General features: G+C 48.9%; 1 protein-coding gene across 3 annotated transcripts; it reads left to right on the top strand.

Annotated features, from left to right (window-relative positions):
* The first annotated feature begins 935 nt into the window (after positions 1-935).
* Positions 936-18,889, top strand: LOC135388172 (uncharacterized). Of its 3 annotated transcripts, none has more exons than XM_064617554.1 (33): positions 936-1,089; positions 1,736-1,748; positions 2,398-2,537; positions 2,613-2,669; positions 3,373-3,435; positions 3,494-3,523; positions 3,584-3,631; positions 3,699-3,824; positions 4,670-4,810; positions 4,870-5,111; positions 5,307-5,428; positions 5,488-5,602; positions 6,046-6,216; positions 6,273-6,389; positions 10,844-10,973; positions 11,028-11,069; positions 11,140-11,184; positions 12,146-12,525; positions 12,595-12,713; positions 12,783-12,897; positions 13,474-13,629; positions 13,764-13,883; positions 13,953-14,082; positions 14,136-14,183; positions 14,247-14,285; positions 14,749-14,796; positions 14,866-15,000; positions 16,078-16,313; positions 16,373-16,500; positions 16,552-16,663; positions 17,042-17,206; positions 18,487-18,603; positions 18,661-18,889. In XM_064617554.1, exons 1-33 carry the CDS (start codon positions 1,041-1,043, stop codon positions 18,808-18,810), a joined length of 3,849 nt encoding a protein of 1,282 aa, XP_064473624.1. In that variant the 5' UTR covers positions 936-1,040; the 3' UTR covers positions 18,811-18,889. The 3 variants fall into 3 exon arrangements, with proteins under 3 accessions (XP_064473624.1, XP_064473625.1, XP_064473626.1); XM_064617555.1 differs by having other exon boundaries at positions 2,419-2,537; XM_064617556.1 differs by having other exon boundaries at positions 2,422-2,537.
* The last annotated feature ends 5 nt before the right edge of the window (positions 18,890-18,894 follow it).

Consider the following 18,894-nt stretch of genomic DNA (forward strand, 5'->3'; position numbering starts at 1 on the left):
TGTACTATACATAAAGTACAACGTGTGTATAGGTAAGTGATATGCTTTGTCAATCACTAGCCGTGACTGGACCCAATAGTAGTGGCTTACCGCGTAGAGTAGTTAGCAGGCGTCCTATAATTATCTAATTTACAACTTTCACAGACCTCCAAGCCACACTGAGCTGTCATCCACCGGCAGACAGATCACCCAATAAGCAATATGCCCTCGCACTCCTGCAGTTTAAGGAATTCCTTTTTTTTTCTATATTGCACAAAGCCTGCTCCGAGACAGGCATTGTTGTTCAATGAAACAAGGGAAAGGGTGTCCACAAGAAGTGTACGCAATGTTTCAATGAAATTACAAGCACGTTATCTCTTTTTATCTATGTGTGTGCTTTCCAAGTGATCTACTTGTTTGGCTTGTTAGACAGCAGAGTGCGTCTTGGATCAAGTATAGAAGGCAGTGGTGCTGACATAGCTGCTAAAGAGCCAACGGACATTAAGGACGTCAACGGCCAGAGAAAAAAGTACCCCTAAGATTAAAAAAAACTGCATATTTAATCCTTTGGAGGACTAGATGCCTTGCCATAACCATTGATCCATTTCGGGACTAAATATACGGAAGGTTATGCGAAGTTTAGGGACTACTTGCTGTACTGGTGAGTAAAGTTTAGGGTCGAGGGACTAAACTGCACGAGGAGCAATCGCAATGTAAATGACGAGAAGCTGTAATATCTCCCCAGCTTACTCCTCCTATTCTTAGAATGTACATCTTAGGAACTTATGACGGAGACGAACAACACCACACATCGCCAGCACGTCTGCCTCTGTCCCCTGTTGTTTGGTCGTCCAAAAATCCCTAGTACCTTGACAGGTTTCAGAGTGCTTGCTGATTGCTTGCTGTTTGTAAGCCCGCAAGGTGTCACTAGTGTTTCTGGCTTGGCCGTCGCCTGCTTCTAGATGATCTCGCGGGCAGGCAGGCAGGGCAGGCAACCGGACCAGTAGACGAGGAGGAGCGCGTGCGATAGCGCTGGTGCCCCGAACAACTGATCGGCGGCCATGGCGTTCGCAATGGCTAATAAGGGGCCATACCTAGAGAATTATAAAGGTAAGCCTTAACTTTTCCTCGTCGATCGCTCGCTCCCTCAACGTCGCGTTCGGTAAACAAGAAGATAGACGACGGTGCCATACCTCGAGCCCCCCAGAGAACGTCCAGCTTACCTGTACCACGTAGCAGACATCGTAGTTGCCTGTAAGAGACAAGCATTGGGGTGCTGCCGCAAGCAGTGTCAGCGACGGGCGAGACGTTGGAAAACCGCATAAAACTATAATGCCCATCTTATGTTAATCTGAAGCAAAATTGTCAAGCAAAGGGACATTGCTGCACTGTCTTCATGGCTGTACGTCACGCCGTACAAGAAAGTCGCGCAAGACGTACGTACGGGACATCTCTGCTTTGTATGTGACCTGCTAAGGGTTGGTTTAAACCGTTACATGCGCGTAAATATCGTATTTTTATTGACTGATCCATCGGGCCGTTTAAAGCCAAATTCTGCTGTGCTGTCCGACTGTGTATTTTAGTGATGCCACGCTGCCTTAGAAATGGGGGCACACTCATATCTTCAACACGGTTCGAGCCATGGCAGAGACAGTTGTTCTGTGTTTGCAGCTGGGAAGTTTTGTATTAAACGGTTTCTGTGTTTGGTACATTTGCGTGTCAGGAAGTGTAATACTTAATATCTCTGGCTTTCCAGAGACCGAAGAGCCGTAAGTAGCCTATTCCTTTAATTCCTGGGATACTCACAGTTCGTTGCTTAGTGGTTACCCCTGCATGAGACACGCTGAATAGCACCGAATATACACATGTCACTTTATTTCATTGTTAGTCACTCGATGCCCTAGAAGGTACGTTCCAATGCCTCTACTACCATAACGGTTCTGGTGTCTTCCACACATGCAGTCTTCGCAATGACAGACCCTGGACTGTTCTCTCATCTTAGTATGTTCGCGTGCGATATCGAGACAGTGCTTCAACGTAACGCACGAGTTTATTTGTGATCAAGTTCGAGCAGTTTCAGTGATTTATCCAGATCCCCCTGCACTCACATAGGGCCCCCCCAAATGTTTGGCGAAACCCCCTGCCTTCCTTTCCTGACATTCATGACATGTCGGCGATGACGGATACAGCTGTTACAACGTAAATGCAATAATGACCCCCCCCCCCCCTCGTGCTTGCTACTATGGATAAACCACTAGGCAGTTTCCTGAGCGTCACGTAGGACGAACCCCACGACACCCCCACACACAAGTGTTCAAGGCTCGCAAGCGACCGCCACCTCACCTGCCATGTATAGCTTGCTTTTCAACCATTCAGTGGAGGGTGGGAGTGAGCTTTGTTTTTTGTGACTGGCCAAAGGATTCTTGGTGGTTCCCCCAGCAGTTCGGGGTCTGGGCGCCGATATCTCTCATGGGAGGCCATGCTGGTCATCCTTTGCGGTATCGTACTCTCACTCGTCTTCGCCTTCTTCATCCACTCCGCCATACACACCAAGTCGAGTAAGTCTTTGGATGCCGCCATATGTGTGCCATCATTTGCTATGTCATTCATGGTGCCTCCTGTTTTTCGGACAGGACCCAGCCTCGGTGCTCTGGACGGCTCGCAAAGCATCGATAACGAACTTGGCGACTGTAAGTTCACGCCTTGCTTGTAAATTCGCTGTTTTATAAAATGGCCCATATCTGAAAGATATTATTTTCGCTTTCGTTCCACAGTGCGCGTGGGGATGGAATTTCGTTTTGGGGCAAGAAGTGCATCAGAGCCCCAGGACAAATGTCGTCCTCAAGGGGGTTTGGAATATTTTATCAGCCACAGTATATAAGAGGATAACCTCTGTGGCATAAACAAAATGACCTGAGAATGCAGTGATACTGCGACTCTCGAGGAAAGCGGGTCAAGGTGATCGCTGCATCCTCACCTGCTTGTTACTTTGACTTCGTCAGTGATTATCCTCTGCCATACTGCAGCCATTAAAACCTTCTTGCAGAAGACTAAGCCCGGTCCTAGCGTTAAAAAAAAAACAAGAAAAAAAAAACTAACACATCTTGTCATTGGAGACTGATAAGAGGTACACAAAAGATGCTCGATGTTGACGTGCCACCAATGAACGCGGCATTCACGTTTGCACTCCATATGTTGCACAGTTCTTGCATTGACATGTATGAAACTAGAATTCGTTAGCGTTCCGTCCATGTTACTAAAGGGTTAACTGATGAGCTCTGAAGACTTCTAGGTTGCAAGGAAACGTATGACAATACCGTGCAATGTGTTGCTCGGGTATCAATGGTGCAGCGACAGCCTCTCAGGCTGACTCACACGTTGGTATTCTCGTAGGGCCTAGCAACGAATATGAACGGATGCACGCCAAGAAGGAGCACTTCGACGACGCTACGTTTGGTGAGTAAATCGACAGGTCTGTAGAACATGGCTGAGATGTGCGTGCTTTTCTAAACAGAAGTGGCCCAGCCCCCGAAAATGAAGCCCAGTGAGTACCGCTAGTGTTTTCGTGCTTCGCTAAGGCTTAACGTTTCGCTATTTCGATCAGAAGAAACAAAGGACCATCGTGCACAGCAGAAGCCGCACAAGCAGCAACGTAAGTTGAATGTTCTGTGCTTCTCATGGAGCTCACCGGGCAGTGTCGTATAATTGGTTCTTCCCAGACGGTTACATGGTCACGTTTCCCAAGAGACCAACGAGGGAGTCACCTAAAGCGGACACCTCCTCTGCCGCACCGGAACGTCCATTTGAAGATCGCGAGCCACCTGTTGGATCCTTAGCTCCCAAAAGTACGTTGCATGGCTGCATTCCCTCTGTTCTCGTCGAACTGTGCTCAAAACCGTAACGGCATTTTTATGCAGTTTCGCGCCAGGTCTTTACCCGAAGAAATCGTAGTGCGGAGACTTGAAGGAAATTTGCGCTGCTTTGATGTTGCTGTACAAAACACGGCATAGGAAACTATAGCGTTCCTTATAAGCTGATTTCGCAGAGACCTACAGCCGTATTCTCACTGTGCCTTGAGGGACCCCCTGAGCCTGGTGCGCTGCAAGAACTCCGCCGTATTTTTCCTCAGCCCTGAAGGATCCCTGCGCTTCCAGGGACCCTTTCAGTAGCTTTAGTAGTGCTTCCTGCAGGCACAGTGACCGCGTGCAAAGTGCATTGCCAAAGCTACTGGAAGGGTCCCTCGAAGGACGGGGATCCCTCAGGGCTAAGTGAAAATAAGGCGAAGCCTTGGCAGCGATTCCTTCACTCGGAGCGGTGCTCAATACACTGCGTAAGCTGTTAAGAGGGCACCCTTGTAGCGCACTATGCTTGAGGGATCCTGGAGGTAGGATCTGGAATACTGCAGGTTAGGGGTTGCTTTATTGCCTGCTCGTTTCACCCTGCTTCATCTTCCTTCTTCCCTATATGGTACCTTCTGTTCTAATGCGTCTTAGAAAGGTAGAAGCAATGCAGACCGGCTGACGCTGTCTTTCGCTCAGTAACTCTATGCGCGCATGTCCCATTTATTACTTTCGAGTGACGCTGATATGAGCAGCTAGTGTACCTGCTATGACACGATTTGAGATATGACCCCGAAATTTGCTCATAATTTTATTCGAGAGAGACCACCTCAGCCTCTGGTGCGTTCCAGGAGTCCTCAACCACTTGGTGTGCGTGCTCTCAAGCAATGTAACGGCGTCGTCTCAACTACCTCGGGAACAATGTACTCACCTCGTTTACAACGATATCACCTACGAGAAACATGCCAAACGATTTGCCCCCACAATCAACAGTGAGTGCTGCTTCCTTCGAAGCTCCCACTCTGTTTTTGATTGTCGTTTCGACGGCCAGGTTCGGGGTTCGTAGCCTTTATGAAGTTGCGCGAGCAGGCTGCAACGCTCAAGCTTGTCGTGGGACTCAACGGGCAATTCTTTCGCAACCTGAGTGACACTGTGGAAAAGAACGCTGCGGGAGTGCAAGCTCTGGCTCAAGAAATGGTTACTTGGTTGACTCTCAATGAACTCAGCGGCATCGCACTTACGGGACAGCTCATCATGTCTTCCAGACATCACCTCATCGTAAAGACCCTCAGGGTAAGGCCATGTTTACTCTCTTTACTTGTCTGCGTTATGCCTCATCTCACTCCTTCGCCGCGTGGCCATTAATAGAATGGCAATATCGTCAGTTTCAGCCAAACGCGGCAGACCAGATCAAATACAGGCTTTCTTTGGCTGCCAGTTACGTTTAGTTATATGCGAACGAACATGAAACATGAACAACGTATGCAGATTTTCCACGAGGCTTTGCAAGCCGTCGGAGAACCTAAGCCCATTTTACTGTATGGTGGCTACGTGGCGACGTTGCAGTATCCCGAGAAGATGATCATGGGACGCTTAAAAGAGATTGGGAGGTAGGCGTTGGAAGGTGCCTCGTTGCACATAGCGCTTCCTAAGCGGACGCTCTTCGCAGTGTAACTGACCTGTTGGTCATCGAGAGCCATTACCACGAAGAGGAACAGTTCTGTAAAATCGTTTACCCGTCCGTCTACGTCAAGATAGGCGACTACCCTGCAAGCATACCTATTGTGAGTACACCTGTTCTCGCTCTGCGTTGTCTCGTTAGATCGGTTGGATCACTGAACAGGGAAAACGTCTGACGATGCCTGCAGTATAATGCAGTTCCAATAAGCTATGGCAGCGTGTCTCCGCGCTTGAGAGGAGGTGAATTGTAGAGAAACCATGCGACGAACCGTCTGTCCACTCACAGGGCAGTAATAAGGTTGCTCGTTGGTCTCGCTTCAAGAAACCCTTCACACGAAGCTAGGGCCACGTGCGTCTCACGTTGGGCTGTTATCCTTTTAATGTTGAATGACCAATGAAATCGTTCCCCAGGCACGCAGGGAAAGCCAAACGGCTAAGCTGCGTAGACAGTTGACCAACTAGCATAGCGTGTACGGTTCAGACCCCCAAGCAGTCTGTTCCTGTTGTACCGGAATAACTTCTTGACGATTTTTTAATTTTCTTCCAGAAAACCGCCATGATATGGATGGAGATGCTGAAGGAAGATCGTCCGTCGAAAAACAGCACTAACATGTGTTTCTCCCTGAGCATGGCCACGTTGTCTTTTGACGTGACCCTGGACGACCACACTGTCCCCGGGACCTGGTGTCAGGGCCGGAAATGGATTAACTACGGAAGTGTAAGGACATCGCCTCGCACAGCGGTATTCCTTCTACAAGAAGCGCTTCGTTTCAGATGTGCACGTCGAAAACGTGGGTCGTTCCCGAAGAAGACACCACAGTTCTTTCGACGTTCCGTCGCAAGAAACATAACTGGGTATCCTACGACAGTGACTACGCTATACGAGAAAAGGTAATCATCCTCCTCCTAGAAGTCCCCGATTTCTAATAAGGCGCAGAGAAACTTAACCGTTACATTCTGCTTCTGCCCCATTGTGGGGCAGATTCTCGATGGCATTCTCGGATAGCATACCGGAGGACAGACACGGTACATTCCGGGGTCGCATTCGCGAATGTACTCTGGGGATGTGGATGCCCTCGATCTGTCATCGAAGTGTGATAATCGCGCAGCCTGTCACACCCTCAGTCGTTCTTTGAGTGATGTTGATTTATCGTAGGAAAGCAGACAAATATTCTCTTTCAGTCCGTAGTGGCACTTTAACCCTGAACTTAATTCCGTGACGTTCTATCGAATGTCCGACGTGAAATTCTGACGAATGTGAAAATCGGACGCGAATTGGTGGAATAGTTTCTGTGCAATTTGATATAGTGCATGGCAAGAGCAGAAGACTGATCTTGAGAGTACGCCGGAATTCCCTCTCTGGAAATTGGTGAAAACGTCACTCGGACAAGGCCAGTCAGGGAGCGGCTACCTTATTGGCTACCAGCGGGCGGGCGGGTGGAAACTGTCTGCACAGGCCACGGAGAGTCACCAGCTCGCGTGGCTCAGTGGTTAGCGTGCTGCCCATGTCACGCCGAGACTGAGAGGTACATGGGTTCGAATCCCGGTGCCCGCAGTGCTGGCTGGGGGTTTTCCTGTGTTTTCTCGTCGGCCCAGGACGCACATTCCCCCATGACGTTAGTCGTGACGTTGCAAACCTCTGAGGTCCACAACGGCGAGCCCTTTCACGTTTCACCAGCACCACCACCGCGGGGGGTAGATAGGCTTGTGGAAAGTTACTTCTGGATTAGCGTCGGACATGTTACTACAGCCATTAGCGTAGCACCGTGCTTCACCGTGTTCCCGTGAACTCGCACTGGTAAGCGAAAGTCGGCGTATTTACCGATGACTTTTCCCTTAATCTTTGCTACGCGAACGCGAAGCAGATGGGCTCAGACATTGGGAGAGGCTCCCATTTGTGTGCCTGGCTTACGTCATCATGATGTTACTATCGCTGGGTCTTCCTTAGCTGCAGAGGGAGTAGTGCACTGCATGGGCTGCCTGGCTCGGTCCGTAACCGACGGCACGAAGGCTTACCCGACACTAGCCCGCCCCAGCCGCCGAAAACTCTGCCCGGCCTTCCCCATACGCCACGGCACAGATGCTTACCCGACCCTAGCCCGACCCGGCTGCTGATAACTCAGCCCATACAGATACCAGACACACCACAAATACACATACCACAAATTACAGTCGACCCCCGTTTATCCGGACGATGCCGTTCCTGGCGAAATCGTCCGGATACCGGGGCATCCGGATAAATGAAACGACCGAATAGAAACGTCCTACAGAGCAAGGTTTAATTAAAACACAGAAATCTCGTCAATAACAGCTGTTACATAGTAGTGTATGCACTCGATTCCTGCAAAACGTTGCTAATTGCATAAAGTTGAGCCACGCTGTTGCGCTGCTCGAAGAATGTCAGTGCGGACGCAAAGTGTCAATGTCGAAGCCTTGTTTCTCACTGGCGTCATCGGCACCGTCTTGCTACACATCATCGGAGGCAACAGCAGCAATCACACCGTCATCACTCATAGCTGCGCACGCGTTATCATCCTTATCAACGTCAACGTAGTCAGAAACCGCAGCATCATCTACGGCAGTCACAGTGAGCCTCTGCATCAGGGATCGCAGCTCACTTAGGAGAATGTCTTCATCGGCCAACGGGCCGTAAGCAGCAGGCCCTCGGGTTGGAGTTATCCCCTCTAGAACCGGACAATTACTCGAGATATTTCCAAATGACTCCACTGGTCAACGTGACCCAACGCACGCAAATAGAAAAGCGGGTCATCGTGCACGGTTGACTCCCCTACAGAGGAATGTAGGTCCCTAATGTGTGACGGGAATAACCCCAACACAGCGAAAGGGGTGACGAAGCGGGGTCAGTGTCTCCTCTTACTCACGGTAGTCCGGATAACTGAAGCTGGATTACAAGAATTTTCGACTTTCGTTCCCTGGAATTCTTGTCCGAGTCCGGAAGCTGAAGTCCGGATAAACGAGAACAAAATACATGGAGGAAAATCCGTTCCCGTGCCTTTTGTCCGGATACCGCGGGATCCGGATAAATGAAGTCCGGATAAACGGGGGTCGACTGTATCATTATTACATACCTGGAACCCGCAAACGCCGCCTTGATGCGGTTTGCAATTGTAGCAACGCGTACGTTGGCGTCGAATCTCGCGCGTCTGCCTGCGGTGCACGCCGCGGCGAGGGAATGATCCTGAACATCGCAACGAGCCTATGTTGTAGCGTTTTAGCAGAAAGACGTAGGAAGGGTCCAAGCACTCGGTTGCCTTGTTTTCAAAACAAATGTTGAGGATTGAATGTGAAAGAATGGCTCACAGAAGCTCGGCCCGATTCAGGCCCGAGAACTCTCGGACTGTACCCGCGCCCGTAGTCAAAACGATTCTGAGGCCCAATTTCGGCAGGCCGGGCCGGGGTCGGGTTTTCGGGCCAGCACGGCCCATTATAGTACTCCAAGAGGGAGTGTTTATTTAATATTGTAAGTTGAAAAGAAACTTGGCAGAATAGACTGTGGATGTGTGTCGGAAATTACCGTATCGGTGAGATGCACACGTTTGCGGGTGCGGTAGTCCCTTTAAAGTTTTTACGCCGTTCACCATTGTTTGGCTCATCGTAGTTGTTCATGGGCCATTAAAACTCAACTCATCATCAATTCCTGAAACAGAATGAGGCTGATATTCTCAGGGTGAGCGGACGTGACAATTCAATGACTATATCCCAGATTGAAACAAAAGCCCCTCCGATATTTCCAACATCAAACCGTTCGAAGCATCGGCGGCTCCCGATTGTTCGATTGCGCTAAAATTGCAGAATGAGTCAGATGGTATATGACTACATATGCTAGTGGAGCTCGTGTCGTTTTCGTCCTTGTCTGTGTTTGCTTCGCTCCGGGGTTTTGTGTGTTCCAGTATGACGTCCTAATGTCAGACCAGAATGTCATGTAGATAACAATATATCTGCCAGGTAGTCCGCGGGACAGGCTGTATTGGTGGGGGCTTAAGGTATTATAACGTATCGTAGGTAACATACAATGAAAATACATTGCGTACTAAGTAACAAAGTAAGAGCTGCGTCCAGAGCCGAGATGGCCGTCTGTCAGGTGCACCACTCTGCTACCCCTGCAGTCTACGTGTATGCTAGAGACCAGGGCTTTCGACGTGGCGGCCCGCCTGGTGCTGCTAAGCGAGCCGCGTGGCCCCCTAGCAACAAATAAAAAATATATATTCTACACAAGCTTCATGAATGATTGTGACATTATCATTGTGCTCTGTATTCGTGCAGTTTCGTTGACTAGTGATAAAAGCTGTTACCACTGCCCTGTAACAGCCGATGACACTCTACGTAGTATAAGAGAAGACCGAGTCCGGTTGATACATGACAAGAGTGAAGACGACAATGGTAACACAAAGGCAGCCAGGGAACGTCGAACTTTCAACCCGTAATCACCTGTAATAATTTGTAATAGACCTTTAATCATGATAAAAGGTTGAAAGTCCGACGTTCCCTGTCTGTCTCTATGTTGCTTTCGTCACCTTCGCTGATAGCCCTCTAAACCTGTCCTTGCGTCTGATTTTTATGTGATTGATATTACTAGTATACATTCCCACTGAGCAAACCCTACATGGCAGATTTGTAATATTGTCGTCTGCAATTCAATGGCACCAGAAACGGACTGGTTCGGTCGCAGGCTTGGTGATCTCCCAAGCGAATTCCAGCAAAGATTCTTCGAGTGCAAGGAGGCTTGAAACGGAGCCTATTGGCTTGCCGTTTTCCACAGTTGTCGAGAACGTTCCTGATGAACAACAAATGTATCCGATTGACCAGCAGTGCGACGCACCGATAAGAACAACTTCGCTGAAGTTGGTGCGGCTTCGTTTTATTCTTACGTTGGACTAAAGTATCTCAAGATATGTATATTGCCGCGGACAAACCTGTCAATCATCGGTATAACATAAGTCTAATAATAATAATTCGTGCCTTTACGTCGCAAGACAACTGTGTCAACATACTATATACGTCTGCGAGCAGGCGTTTTCTGTGATGAACCTGAATAAGCCAAAGTTACACTCACAACTATAGCAAACTAACACCACAACGTTGCAATCGCGCAATCCCTTTTACATGATGTTGACGCACAATTGCTGACCCTGTGACTGAGAAACGATAGGTAACCCAAATATGTGTTCTGTGTCGTTTTAAGTTCCGCGTTGCCATCACCATGAGAAACAGGCTACCCCAAAGCCGTGGTATGCGGCCCGCATAGTTCCTCCATGGTTCAATGTGGCCCGCAGACAAGAATGAGTTAGGCACCCCTGCTATAGACCCTTTACCTCGCTCTCTAGGTTGGCCGGGCGATGGACGTGTTCCACGGCGTCTGTGTGGCCGTGTATCACGTGGACCACGATGACAATGAGGGACTATGTACCGAGCAGACGATCTTTCCTCGTCTAAGCTCCATACGGGAGGTGCAGAGTAAGTACTTCTTTTGTGCGGTTGAGGCACCAGACTGACATGGCCTTGTTCCAGAGAATCACGTGGACCGGGAGTATTTTGGGATAGAAAAGAAACGTAAGTCTCTCAGCTGGAGTGCTAAGCACGAATTGGAAGGTAACGTTTCTTCCAACTTTTTTTTTTCTAGCTGTGCCGTTGTCTCACGACCGCGAGAGGTCCAAAGAAGTTCCACGTAAGCATTTTCACTCGCTTTACTTATGTCCGTGTATTCACTCGAGAGCCATCCTCGTGGAATACTCCACTGGAAGAAAAAGCAAAGGTGCTTACGGAGTTCCGCAACGTCTTATGTTGGGCATCCGCACGGTCCCGGAAAATCAGGAGTGGCGTACCGCGCACATTAGCAGACGACACACCATCGGCCCTGCGGTCTACTACGGAATATGTTGTGGCTGAGCTGTGGTATATTCTCCGTGGTTAGAGGAACAAGCAAATACTTAATGTCGAGCGCTCGCCCTCACGTGGCAGCAGAAAGTTTTGACATATCTTCCGCTGAGCATTCTGGGGTATGTCGTTCGTGTGAACGCATAGTATGGAGCACCTGTCAGCTTATGTTCCAAGGATTTTGATATCAGAGTTGAAATCGGGACTGGGCTCTAAAGTGGCAAACTGCAACGGGTTACGCTACTAATGAGCTTTTTGCTCCTGACACCATCACTTTGTGGAAATAAATAATACATTAATAAGTAAATTAGTGATTGTGGTTCTTATGGCGCAATGGTAACTACCAGATTAAGCAGAGGGCTCAAGGACACAGTTACTATGCCTCATTGAAAGTCTTAGGGAGTCTGTACATAGGGACCTCCTGGCTTGATGTTATTTCTCACCTTCTCATAGCACTCCATATCCTGCATGTATGTATCTACAACCATGTACTTTTGCTAACCGTGTCTGCAAGTGAGATGTGTTTTAGTGCCCAGCATTGTCAGCTTGGACTATAGTCAATAAAAAGGACGCGCTGCAGAGAGAAATGTATCTAAACGTGTATCAAAGAACATTCCTCTTTGGCCACTTTTTTTTTCGTACTTTTGTGTCATTTTACTTTATTAGTCCTTCTGCAGATACCAGTGAATGAACCGGAGTGGCCATGGAGTAGCCCTCGAGCATTACCGCACGTTCTCAATTATCTCTCGCAGCAAACAACACTCTCATCTGCGTCGTCAGCGAGTTCCCCACGGACCTCGACCACTACCCGACAGAGTTCTGCACGCACGTCGTGTACCGGGACGTGGTGTTCTTCTCTGAGCACCGCTGGTTCCTGCCCAAGGAGCACGAACACGGATTCCACGCGTTTATGCAACTGGCATCGCGTACGCACGCTCAGTTATTCATCGGACTCGACTCTCAGCAGCTGCCGGACTTTTACATTCCCGTCTGGAGAGACCCCAGCAAGCAGGGACACTTCTCTCGAAGCGCCGTGCACTGGCTCAACGCTCACGGCTTGGATGGCATCGCCCTACTGGATCAGCACGTTTCATCATCCTCTGTGGTCAAGAAGTACTTTCCCCTTGTCAAGGTGAGCAATGTGCAATGCACCCCGCGAGCCATAAATGCTCAGGTTGGTTAACCTCTGACATGTTATCAGAGGCTCCGACAAGAATTCGAAAGATCTGAACGCAAATTGTCTATCATGGTCGGAATGAGCTTGAAGGACTATGCTTCGACACCCGAAGACATCGCAGAAGCGTTAGAAGATATTACGAGGTACTGATATGGAGCGGCTATCAGGAGTCGCCGATATTCCGAGTAGACTATTTTTCTTGTGTCTTGCAGCGTTTCGGACTACTTAATCATCGAAACACACTACATGAAGCCCTCAACGCCCTGCAGAGTGACCCTTCCATCTACGTATCTGGAACACGATGTGTTGTCCACGACGACTCCCGTGGTACGGCTTTGATAAATATTCGTTTACTGGGACTCCTCCGCGACTTTATGGGGCATATAAAAACAGTTGCAACTAGTTCCGGTGTTCAACCTAAGAACGTAGTTTGCCAACCGTAACGAAGTTACTACGCCGGAGAAAATACGCTGCAGCGCCACCATGTGTACATGGTTTTGGTGTCTGCACAGTACTTGTCACGACGTAGAGGTGCGGCTTGTTGTTGCAGTCGATAGGAACAAGAGTAGGGTGCAAGACCTAAACGTGCTGTTTTCGGATTGGACGGGAGTATAGAACAATATGGTCGAGACCTGCTTCCATCGAGACATGTGAAATATCATGTCTGGAGTCCGTTGACAAGCATGAGGCACTCATGGCTCCAGAAAGTTGTTCCTCTACTTCCTTACTGTCGTATTGGCTATTCTCCCTGGACCACAGCTATCCTGTTCCAACTTTCAACATAGCAAGTTGAATGACTTCGTTAAGTATTTGCGTGGCTTCGAGGCGATATCAGATTGAAACAAGCAGACAACTAAGGTTACGGATATGCCGATAGTCACACTGCCCCGTTCTTACTTAAAGCGTACCGCTGTGTCCTGGATGAAGTTACTGAGCGTCGAAAACCAAACCAGTGCCACCCTGTGTGTCTCGCTTAGCATGGCAGCCATCAACTTCCGTATAAGGTCGCCCTCCGACAATGTCACGTGTAAACTTGAGAAATGGGTCAACTTCCGAGAGGTGAGCTTATTTTCTTATGCAGCTAACGATACAGAACGAACAATGCCGCGGGATGTATCTTAGATTGTCACTAAGCGTCATCCTGCTGAGTATGCTCCAGAGAACGGCAGCAATATATCTGTTTCCTCTTGTAGACTTGTTCGACAGGGGAGAACTACGAGCCGACGGCTAAGTTTGCCGATGCTATTACCGCGTATCGCAAAAATAAGAACACCTTGCAGGCCTTTGAGAATGAAGAGACCATCAGAGAAAAGGTAAGCACCTTATTTGTTCATCTGGCTGACTACCGCAAGTGTCAAATTATAATTATAATAACCGTATAGGTTGAAAGAGTGGTTAGTCTCTTTCCAAAAGCATGCGTGGCGGCTTTCCATGTGGAATACGAGGACTCTCTGGGACAGTGCCACAGCAAATTTTCCAGGCTGGCTACAATCGAGGCAACTCTGAAACGCGGTAAGCCAACCCAGGTGCTGTAATGCGTCTAGTTCAACACAATTTGATTGTAGGGCCGAATCCAAATCTGAGAGACTTGAAACCGAGGAGGAAAGATCTAGGTAGGTTATCGTCAGTAATAATTATTTTGATGCCCATTGACGTTGACCTAACATTCCTTCAAGGTCCTGGAGGAATCGATACCCGTGGTCGCATCGGCAAGCGTAAGTCCAATTCTTCCAATTCAATTTCATTTCCATGTCATGAGTGTGGAAACTTCTCCCCGAATAATGTCAGCATACTTTTACCACAAGAACTCTTGTATGGTGTTCTTGTTCCTCAACTGCTGCGGTGTCTATGCTTCTGCGTGAGTGCGTGACAGTACTAGCGAAGGAGCTCTGTTAGTGAAACTGGCGTCTAGGGCTGTTAGATTCGAAACAGCTGCATTACTAAAGTACTTACATGAACGTGTACACCATAGAGGCTCTGTCGGAGCCGCAAGGAATTTGCCAGGAGACCAGTGGCCCTTTGTCTACCTTCGAACAGAACTGTCTCTTTACGGGATACGGAACTAGCGCCCAGGACGCATCAACACGATCCTCCAGTAGAGCCGACCACTGCACTGACATGATGTTGACCGTGAACTGTAACCAGGTTTTCAAAGATGTTGTTCGCTTCTGATTACAGCTGATGATGAAAGCCCAACGTCGACGACACGAAATCCTGCCACACGCCGTAAGGAACACTTCGGACAGTAAGACAGTACTTCACAGAGCACTCCAACGAGTGCAATTTTGCTTTCAGCTCACAACCTGATATGCGTTATGTCCGACAATACGACGGAAAAGTCGCAGTTTCCTGACAAACTGTGCGACTTCATCGTCTACAACGACCTCACCTACGACGGCCAGCTTGACAAGTTAATCCCCAAGAACAATGGTAAGGCAGCTGCATGGACCTGCGAGGTCACCCAACTGCCATCCTTCGGTTTACCATTATTTCGACCGTAAAATGGATGGTTCTTGAGGTTTAGACCTCTCATTGGGAAACGTAGAATCTGTTATCTGCTAAGCTATTGGAATTCGCATGTTCTGTTCCCTTGTCTTCTTCGTCTTTCTTTTTTTTTTTGCGTGTTTGTGCAGTGTCTCCAGCGCAGGATGGGTGTGAGTAGGGTGTTTGGTTTTGTCCAGTTTCAGTTTCAGTGAAACTGGGCAAAAAAAAAAAAAAAAGACTTGTCATGTAAAGCATTGCCGAGAAGACAGTCCAAGGAAAGACCTTAGTGAGGGAAAGTACGGATGTGCCTGATCCCCATCGCTACTAGAGATGACGCCAACTTTTTTCACATAGCGAAGTTCGAAGTCGAACATTGGGCTTCGAAATGTCCAGCCTTCGAATTCTTCTGCAGGTTCGGGGAGGTTCGCAAGGTTCGAGTTCGTTTCTTTAAGCAAAGCGTTGGCCTTTTTTGGCTTGCTTCGACTTCCTCCGGTCGTTAAAAAGTTGCAATACTTATGAGGCTTCAGAAGTAGTCTGATCTGAAGCGCGGACAGGTCGCCATTTTAAGTCTGTATGGCGAGATGAGCACTTGGCACAAATTTTGAAGAGGAAAAGAAAAGGCCACTAGCACTACGAAGTCACATAATATAGGGGCAAAATACAGAGACTGACGCGGTACAAGACACTGTACAAACACAAACGGCGAGGAGCCGGCCACCACGGTATGGCCATATGCGAGAGAGGGTGCCCCCAACCGCAACGATGGTACTATAAACATCACGGTGACATTTACGGTACACATAAACCGTACACTACAAAGCAGGGAAGTACGGAACGGGGCAGGCTTCTGGACTGAAGAGAGTAGTCCAGAACACTGTCCCCAGGCTCAGTGTCTGCGAAGCATGTAGATTAACCTCCCTTCTAGCGCTGCGTACTATGGTCGTTTTACAACATGAAGATGCAGTTTATTGTCGGAGCCACAGCGTTAACCTGCAGCATGCTTATGTCGGTTTCGCATTTCAGGTAGCGGCCTACAAATATTTTCTTCCATCGCCGAGCATCAAGCGGGCAACCACTTGGTGGCCGTCAGTCAGGAAGACATTAGCGGTTGCCTTGAGAAGTGGAAGGACGCCCTGGCGCTCTCCCACTTTGTCATCACCACAACGGCCTGGGTTCGAAAGAACAAATTCGATGGACTCGCGTTCCTTAATCAACGTGTCCCGCCGAGCGACATGCCCACTATTCTGAAAATGCTTCACGTAGGTTGATTTGAGCGAGAAACCGGATTTCCTTTATGTCTGGAATATCTGTATCGCAGAAATTTCATGAAGCCTTCAAGGAGAGCCGACCCCGTTCACTGCTTCTCATGTTCGGAGCACAGATCAGCAACCCCCACAACGCGTCATTTGTGAAGGAATACCTCCACAACTTGGAACAGATTGCAAAGTAATCTGTTGCACTCTTAACTGTCCTGTGCTGATCGGTTCTCTTCCGTAGGGTGGCGGACTACACCATCGTCGAGACTCATCACCAAGCTTCTCAACCGTGCCGCACTCACCTCCCGAATGCGTTCAGAGCATACAACGAGAAAGCCGACAATGTCCCCGTCGTGAGTGAAAGAGTGTAGCGGTGGCGTGATACGTAACAGGGCCTAGTATACGCGCAGGCATCTTACCTTTGCGTGTTCACGTAGCGGAGCAGAGTGCAAGAAATGTCACATCCAGTTCAGGATGGTAGAGAAAGTGAAGATGTTTATCCTCGTTCATATTTATCTTCGTTTATGATGCCCCTACTGTTCACAGTAGCCGATAGGTGGCACAACAGGCAATGAAGCGAAAGAGTAATTTTGGCGCTTACTGTCTCTCAATGTTATCTCTTGATAACCACGGACGTTCCCCCGCATAGTGAGACAGCTGACGCGTTTAGAAGGCGGTGAACGGTAGCTGAATCAGGCGTAGTCCCATGTGGTCCGTTTGGTTACCCACAGGTGACTGCGTTGGACTGGATCAAGAATCTTCAGCAGAGTGTGTCTCCTACCCCTGCTGTATGCTACTCCTTGAGCTTGGCTTCCCTCCTTTACACCACGAGCAACGCAGAGGGTTCAGAGGTCGGAGTGCCGTGCGTGCACGAGACGCTTACTCGCTACAATCAGGTACGATCGTTCCACTGTCGGTATGCGTGATATGTGCCTGTGGTCAAGACGTGCATGTAGAGGCAGAGAAGGAGGTTCAGGAAGCTGCAGAAAAAACATTGTGGCCTCCCTCCACTGTAGACAAAAAATGAATCAGCCTCGCTCAGACACAGCACACAAAACTTCATAAATTTTATAGTTTCGGATTCTCTAAGCGTAGTGACGTCGTGGAGTGTTCTGGTGTCTGTCATTGCAACGGCACGCGCGTCTCTCCTCTCCGCCCCACGCTGAAAGACTGCCAGCAGCTGTGGTGAGGAGACTGAAGTCAGCCTTTCAGGAGCAATGCTTCCAGAAGCGTGCCAGATGGCGCACTCGATGATGTCACGCACTCGATGTGCTTTGAGAAACTGGAAACTAATTTTGATAATTCCGACGTAGAGACACAGCATTTCGGGAGAATATAGCTTGTGACATCTAGATTGTAAGGAATAAACTTTGTAGGATTCTGGAGATCTGGGCCGAATTTTCTCAAGGAGACGTTCCTTCCGCTGCTTTCGTTCCTTTCCTTAGGAATCCACAAAGCTACTTTCGTCAGAAGGGCGCCTCCTTTACCCAGTGATACTCGACGTATGCATTCCTAACGAAGGAAGTCTTGAGTGCTTCTAGCAGCTCGTCTGATAACTTTACTAACCGCGTCCTAAAGACAAGCTTGACAATGTCGTACTGAATGTCTGTACTGAAAGTCGAGTGCAGTAGGGGTGGACGGATAGGTGGAAAGCCTTGAACAGACTCGTGAAACTAAAGAACATTGATAAGGCACGTACCGTCCACCCCTATTACACTTGACTTTCAGTACATCAGTGTGCTGCTTGGGGTGCTGCCAAATATGACATGAACATCATACGTCACAGCAGATAAGACAGCGGTCCTGCTTGAGCCAATAAGGAGCTATAAGGTCCTGCTAGAAAACAAGAAAACCGATTGCGTGTCGACGAATGCCGAGAGTTACAACGAAAGGTAGCCCATCAGCAACCTTTCCAAAGGCGGCCCTTTCGTGTCTGCGAAAGGAAGACCGAAACGGAAAGGTTGTTTGATACTGGGGTGAAGGTTCCGAAAGAGGGATCGGAAAGGAACGTAGCATTTCAAATTTCGGGCCCCAGTCTTTAATTCGTATCGTAGCGTGGTTTCGTGGGTGTTGTATACTGGAGCCTGCCCAGTTGCGAACGCTACGTTCCTTGAGAGTTCGCTTCGAGCGGCGCGCTCTTTCAACAAATTGGCTTACATACGTTCAATGTCCGTAGACGTGCCGGAGAAACGACTGGTCTCATCCCGTCAAGGTAGAGAGCGCCCTTTCGTCGTATCAGCACAAGGGAGATCAGTGGGAATCCTTCCAGCCCGAGGAAGCAGTCACCAAGATGGTAAGGCTCCGTTCCGACCAACACTTCGACGGAGCATTGACGCGTCCTTCCTTGCAGCTCCGACTGGCGGTGAAGATCAACCCGACGGCCTGTGTGGCTGCATACATGGTGGACTATGAAGACAATGCGGGTATCTGCGAACGTGGCAAGACATTCCCTCGGCTCGGCGCTATGCGCTCTGTTCTGGACCAATTGCGAACACTATGATTGTTTCAAGTCGTCAACAGTGTATATACCCTTGCTGGTGAAGTCATAATTGCTCATGAAAACAGCTTCCTCCTCCAAATGTCT

Source organism: Ornithodoros turicata, chromosome 3 (genome assembly GCF_037126465.1).
Source record: "Ornithodoros turicata isolate Travis chromosome 3, ASM3712646v1, whole genome shotgun sequence".
NCBI lineage: Eukaryota > Metazoa > Arthropoda > Arachnida > Ixodida > Argasidae > Ornithodoros > Ornithodoros turicata.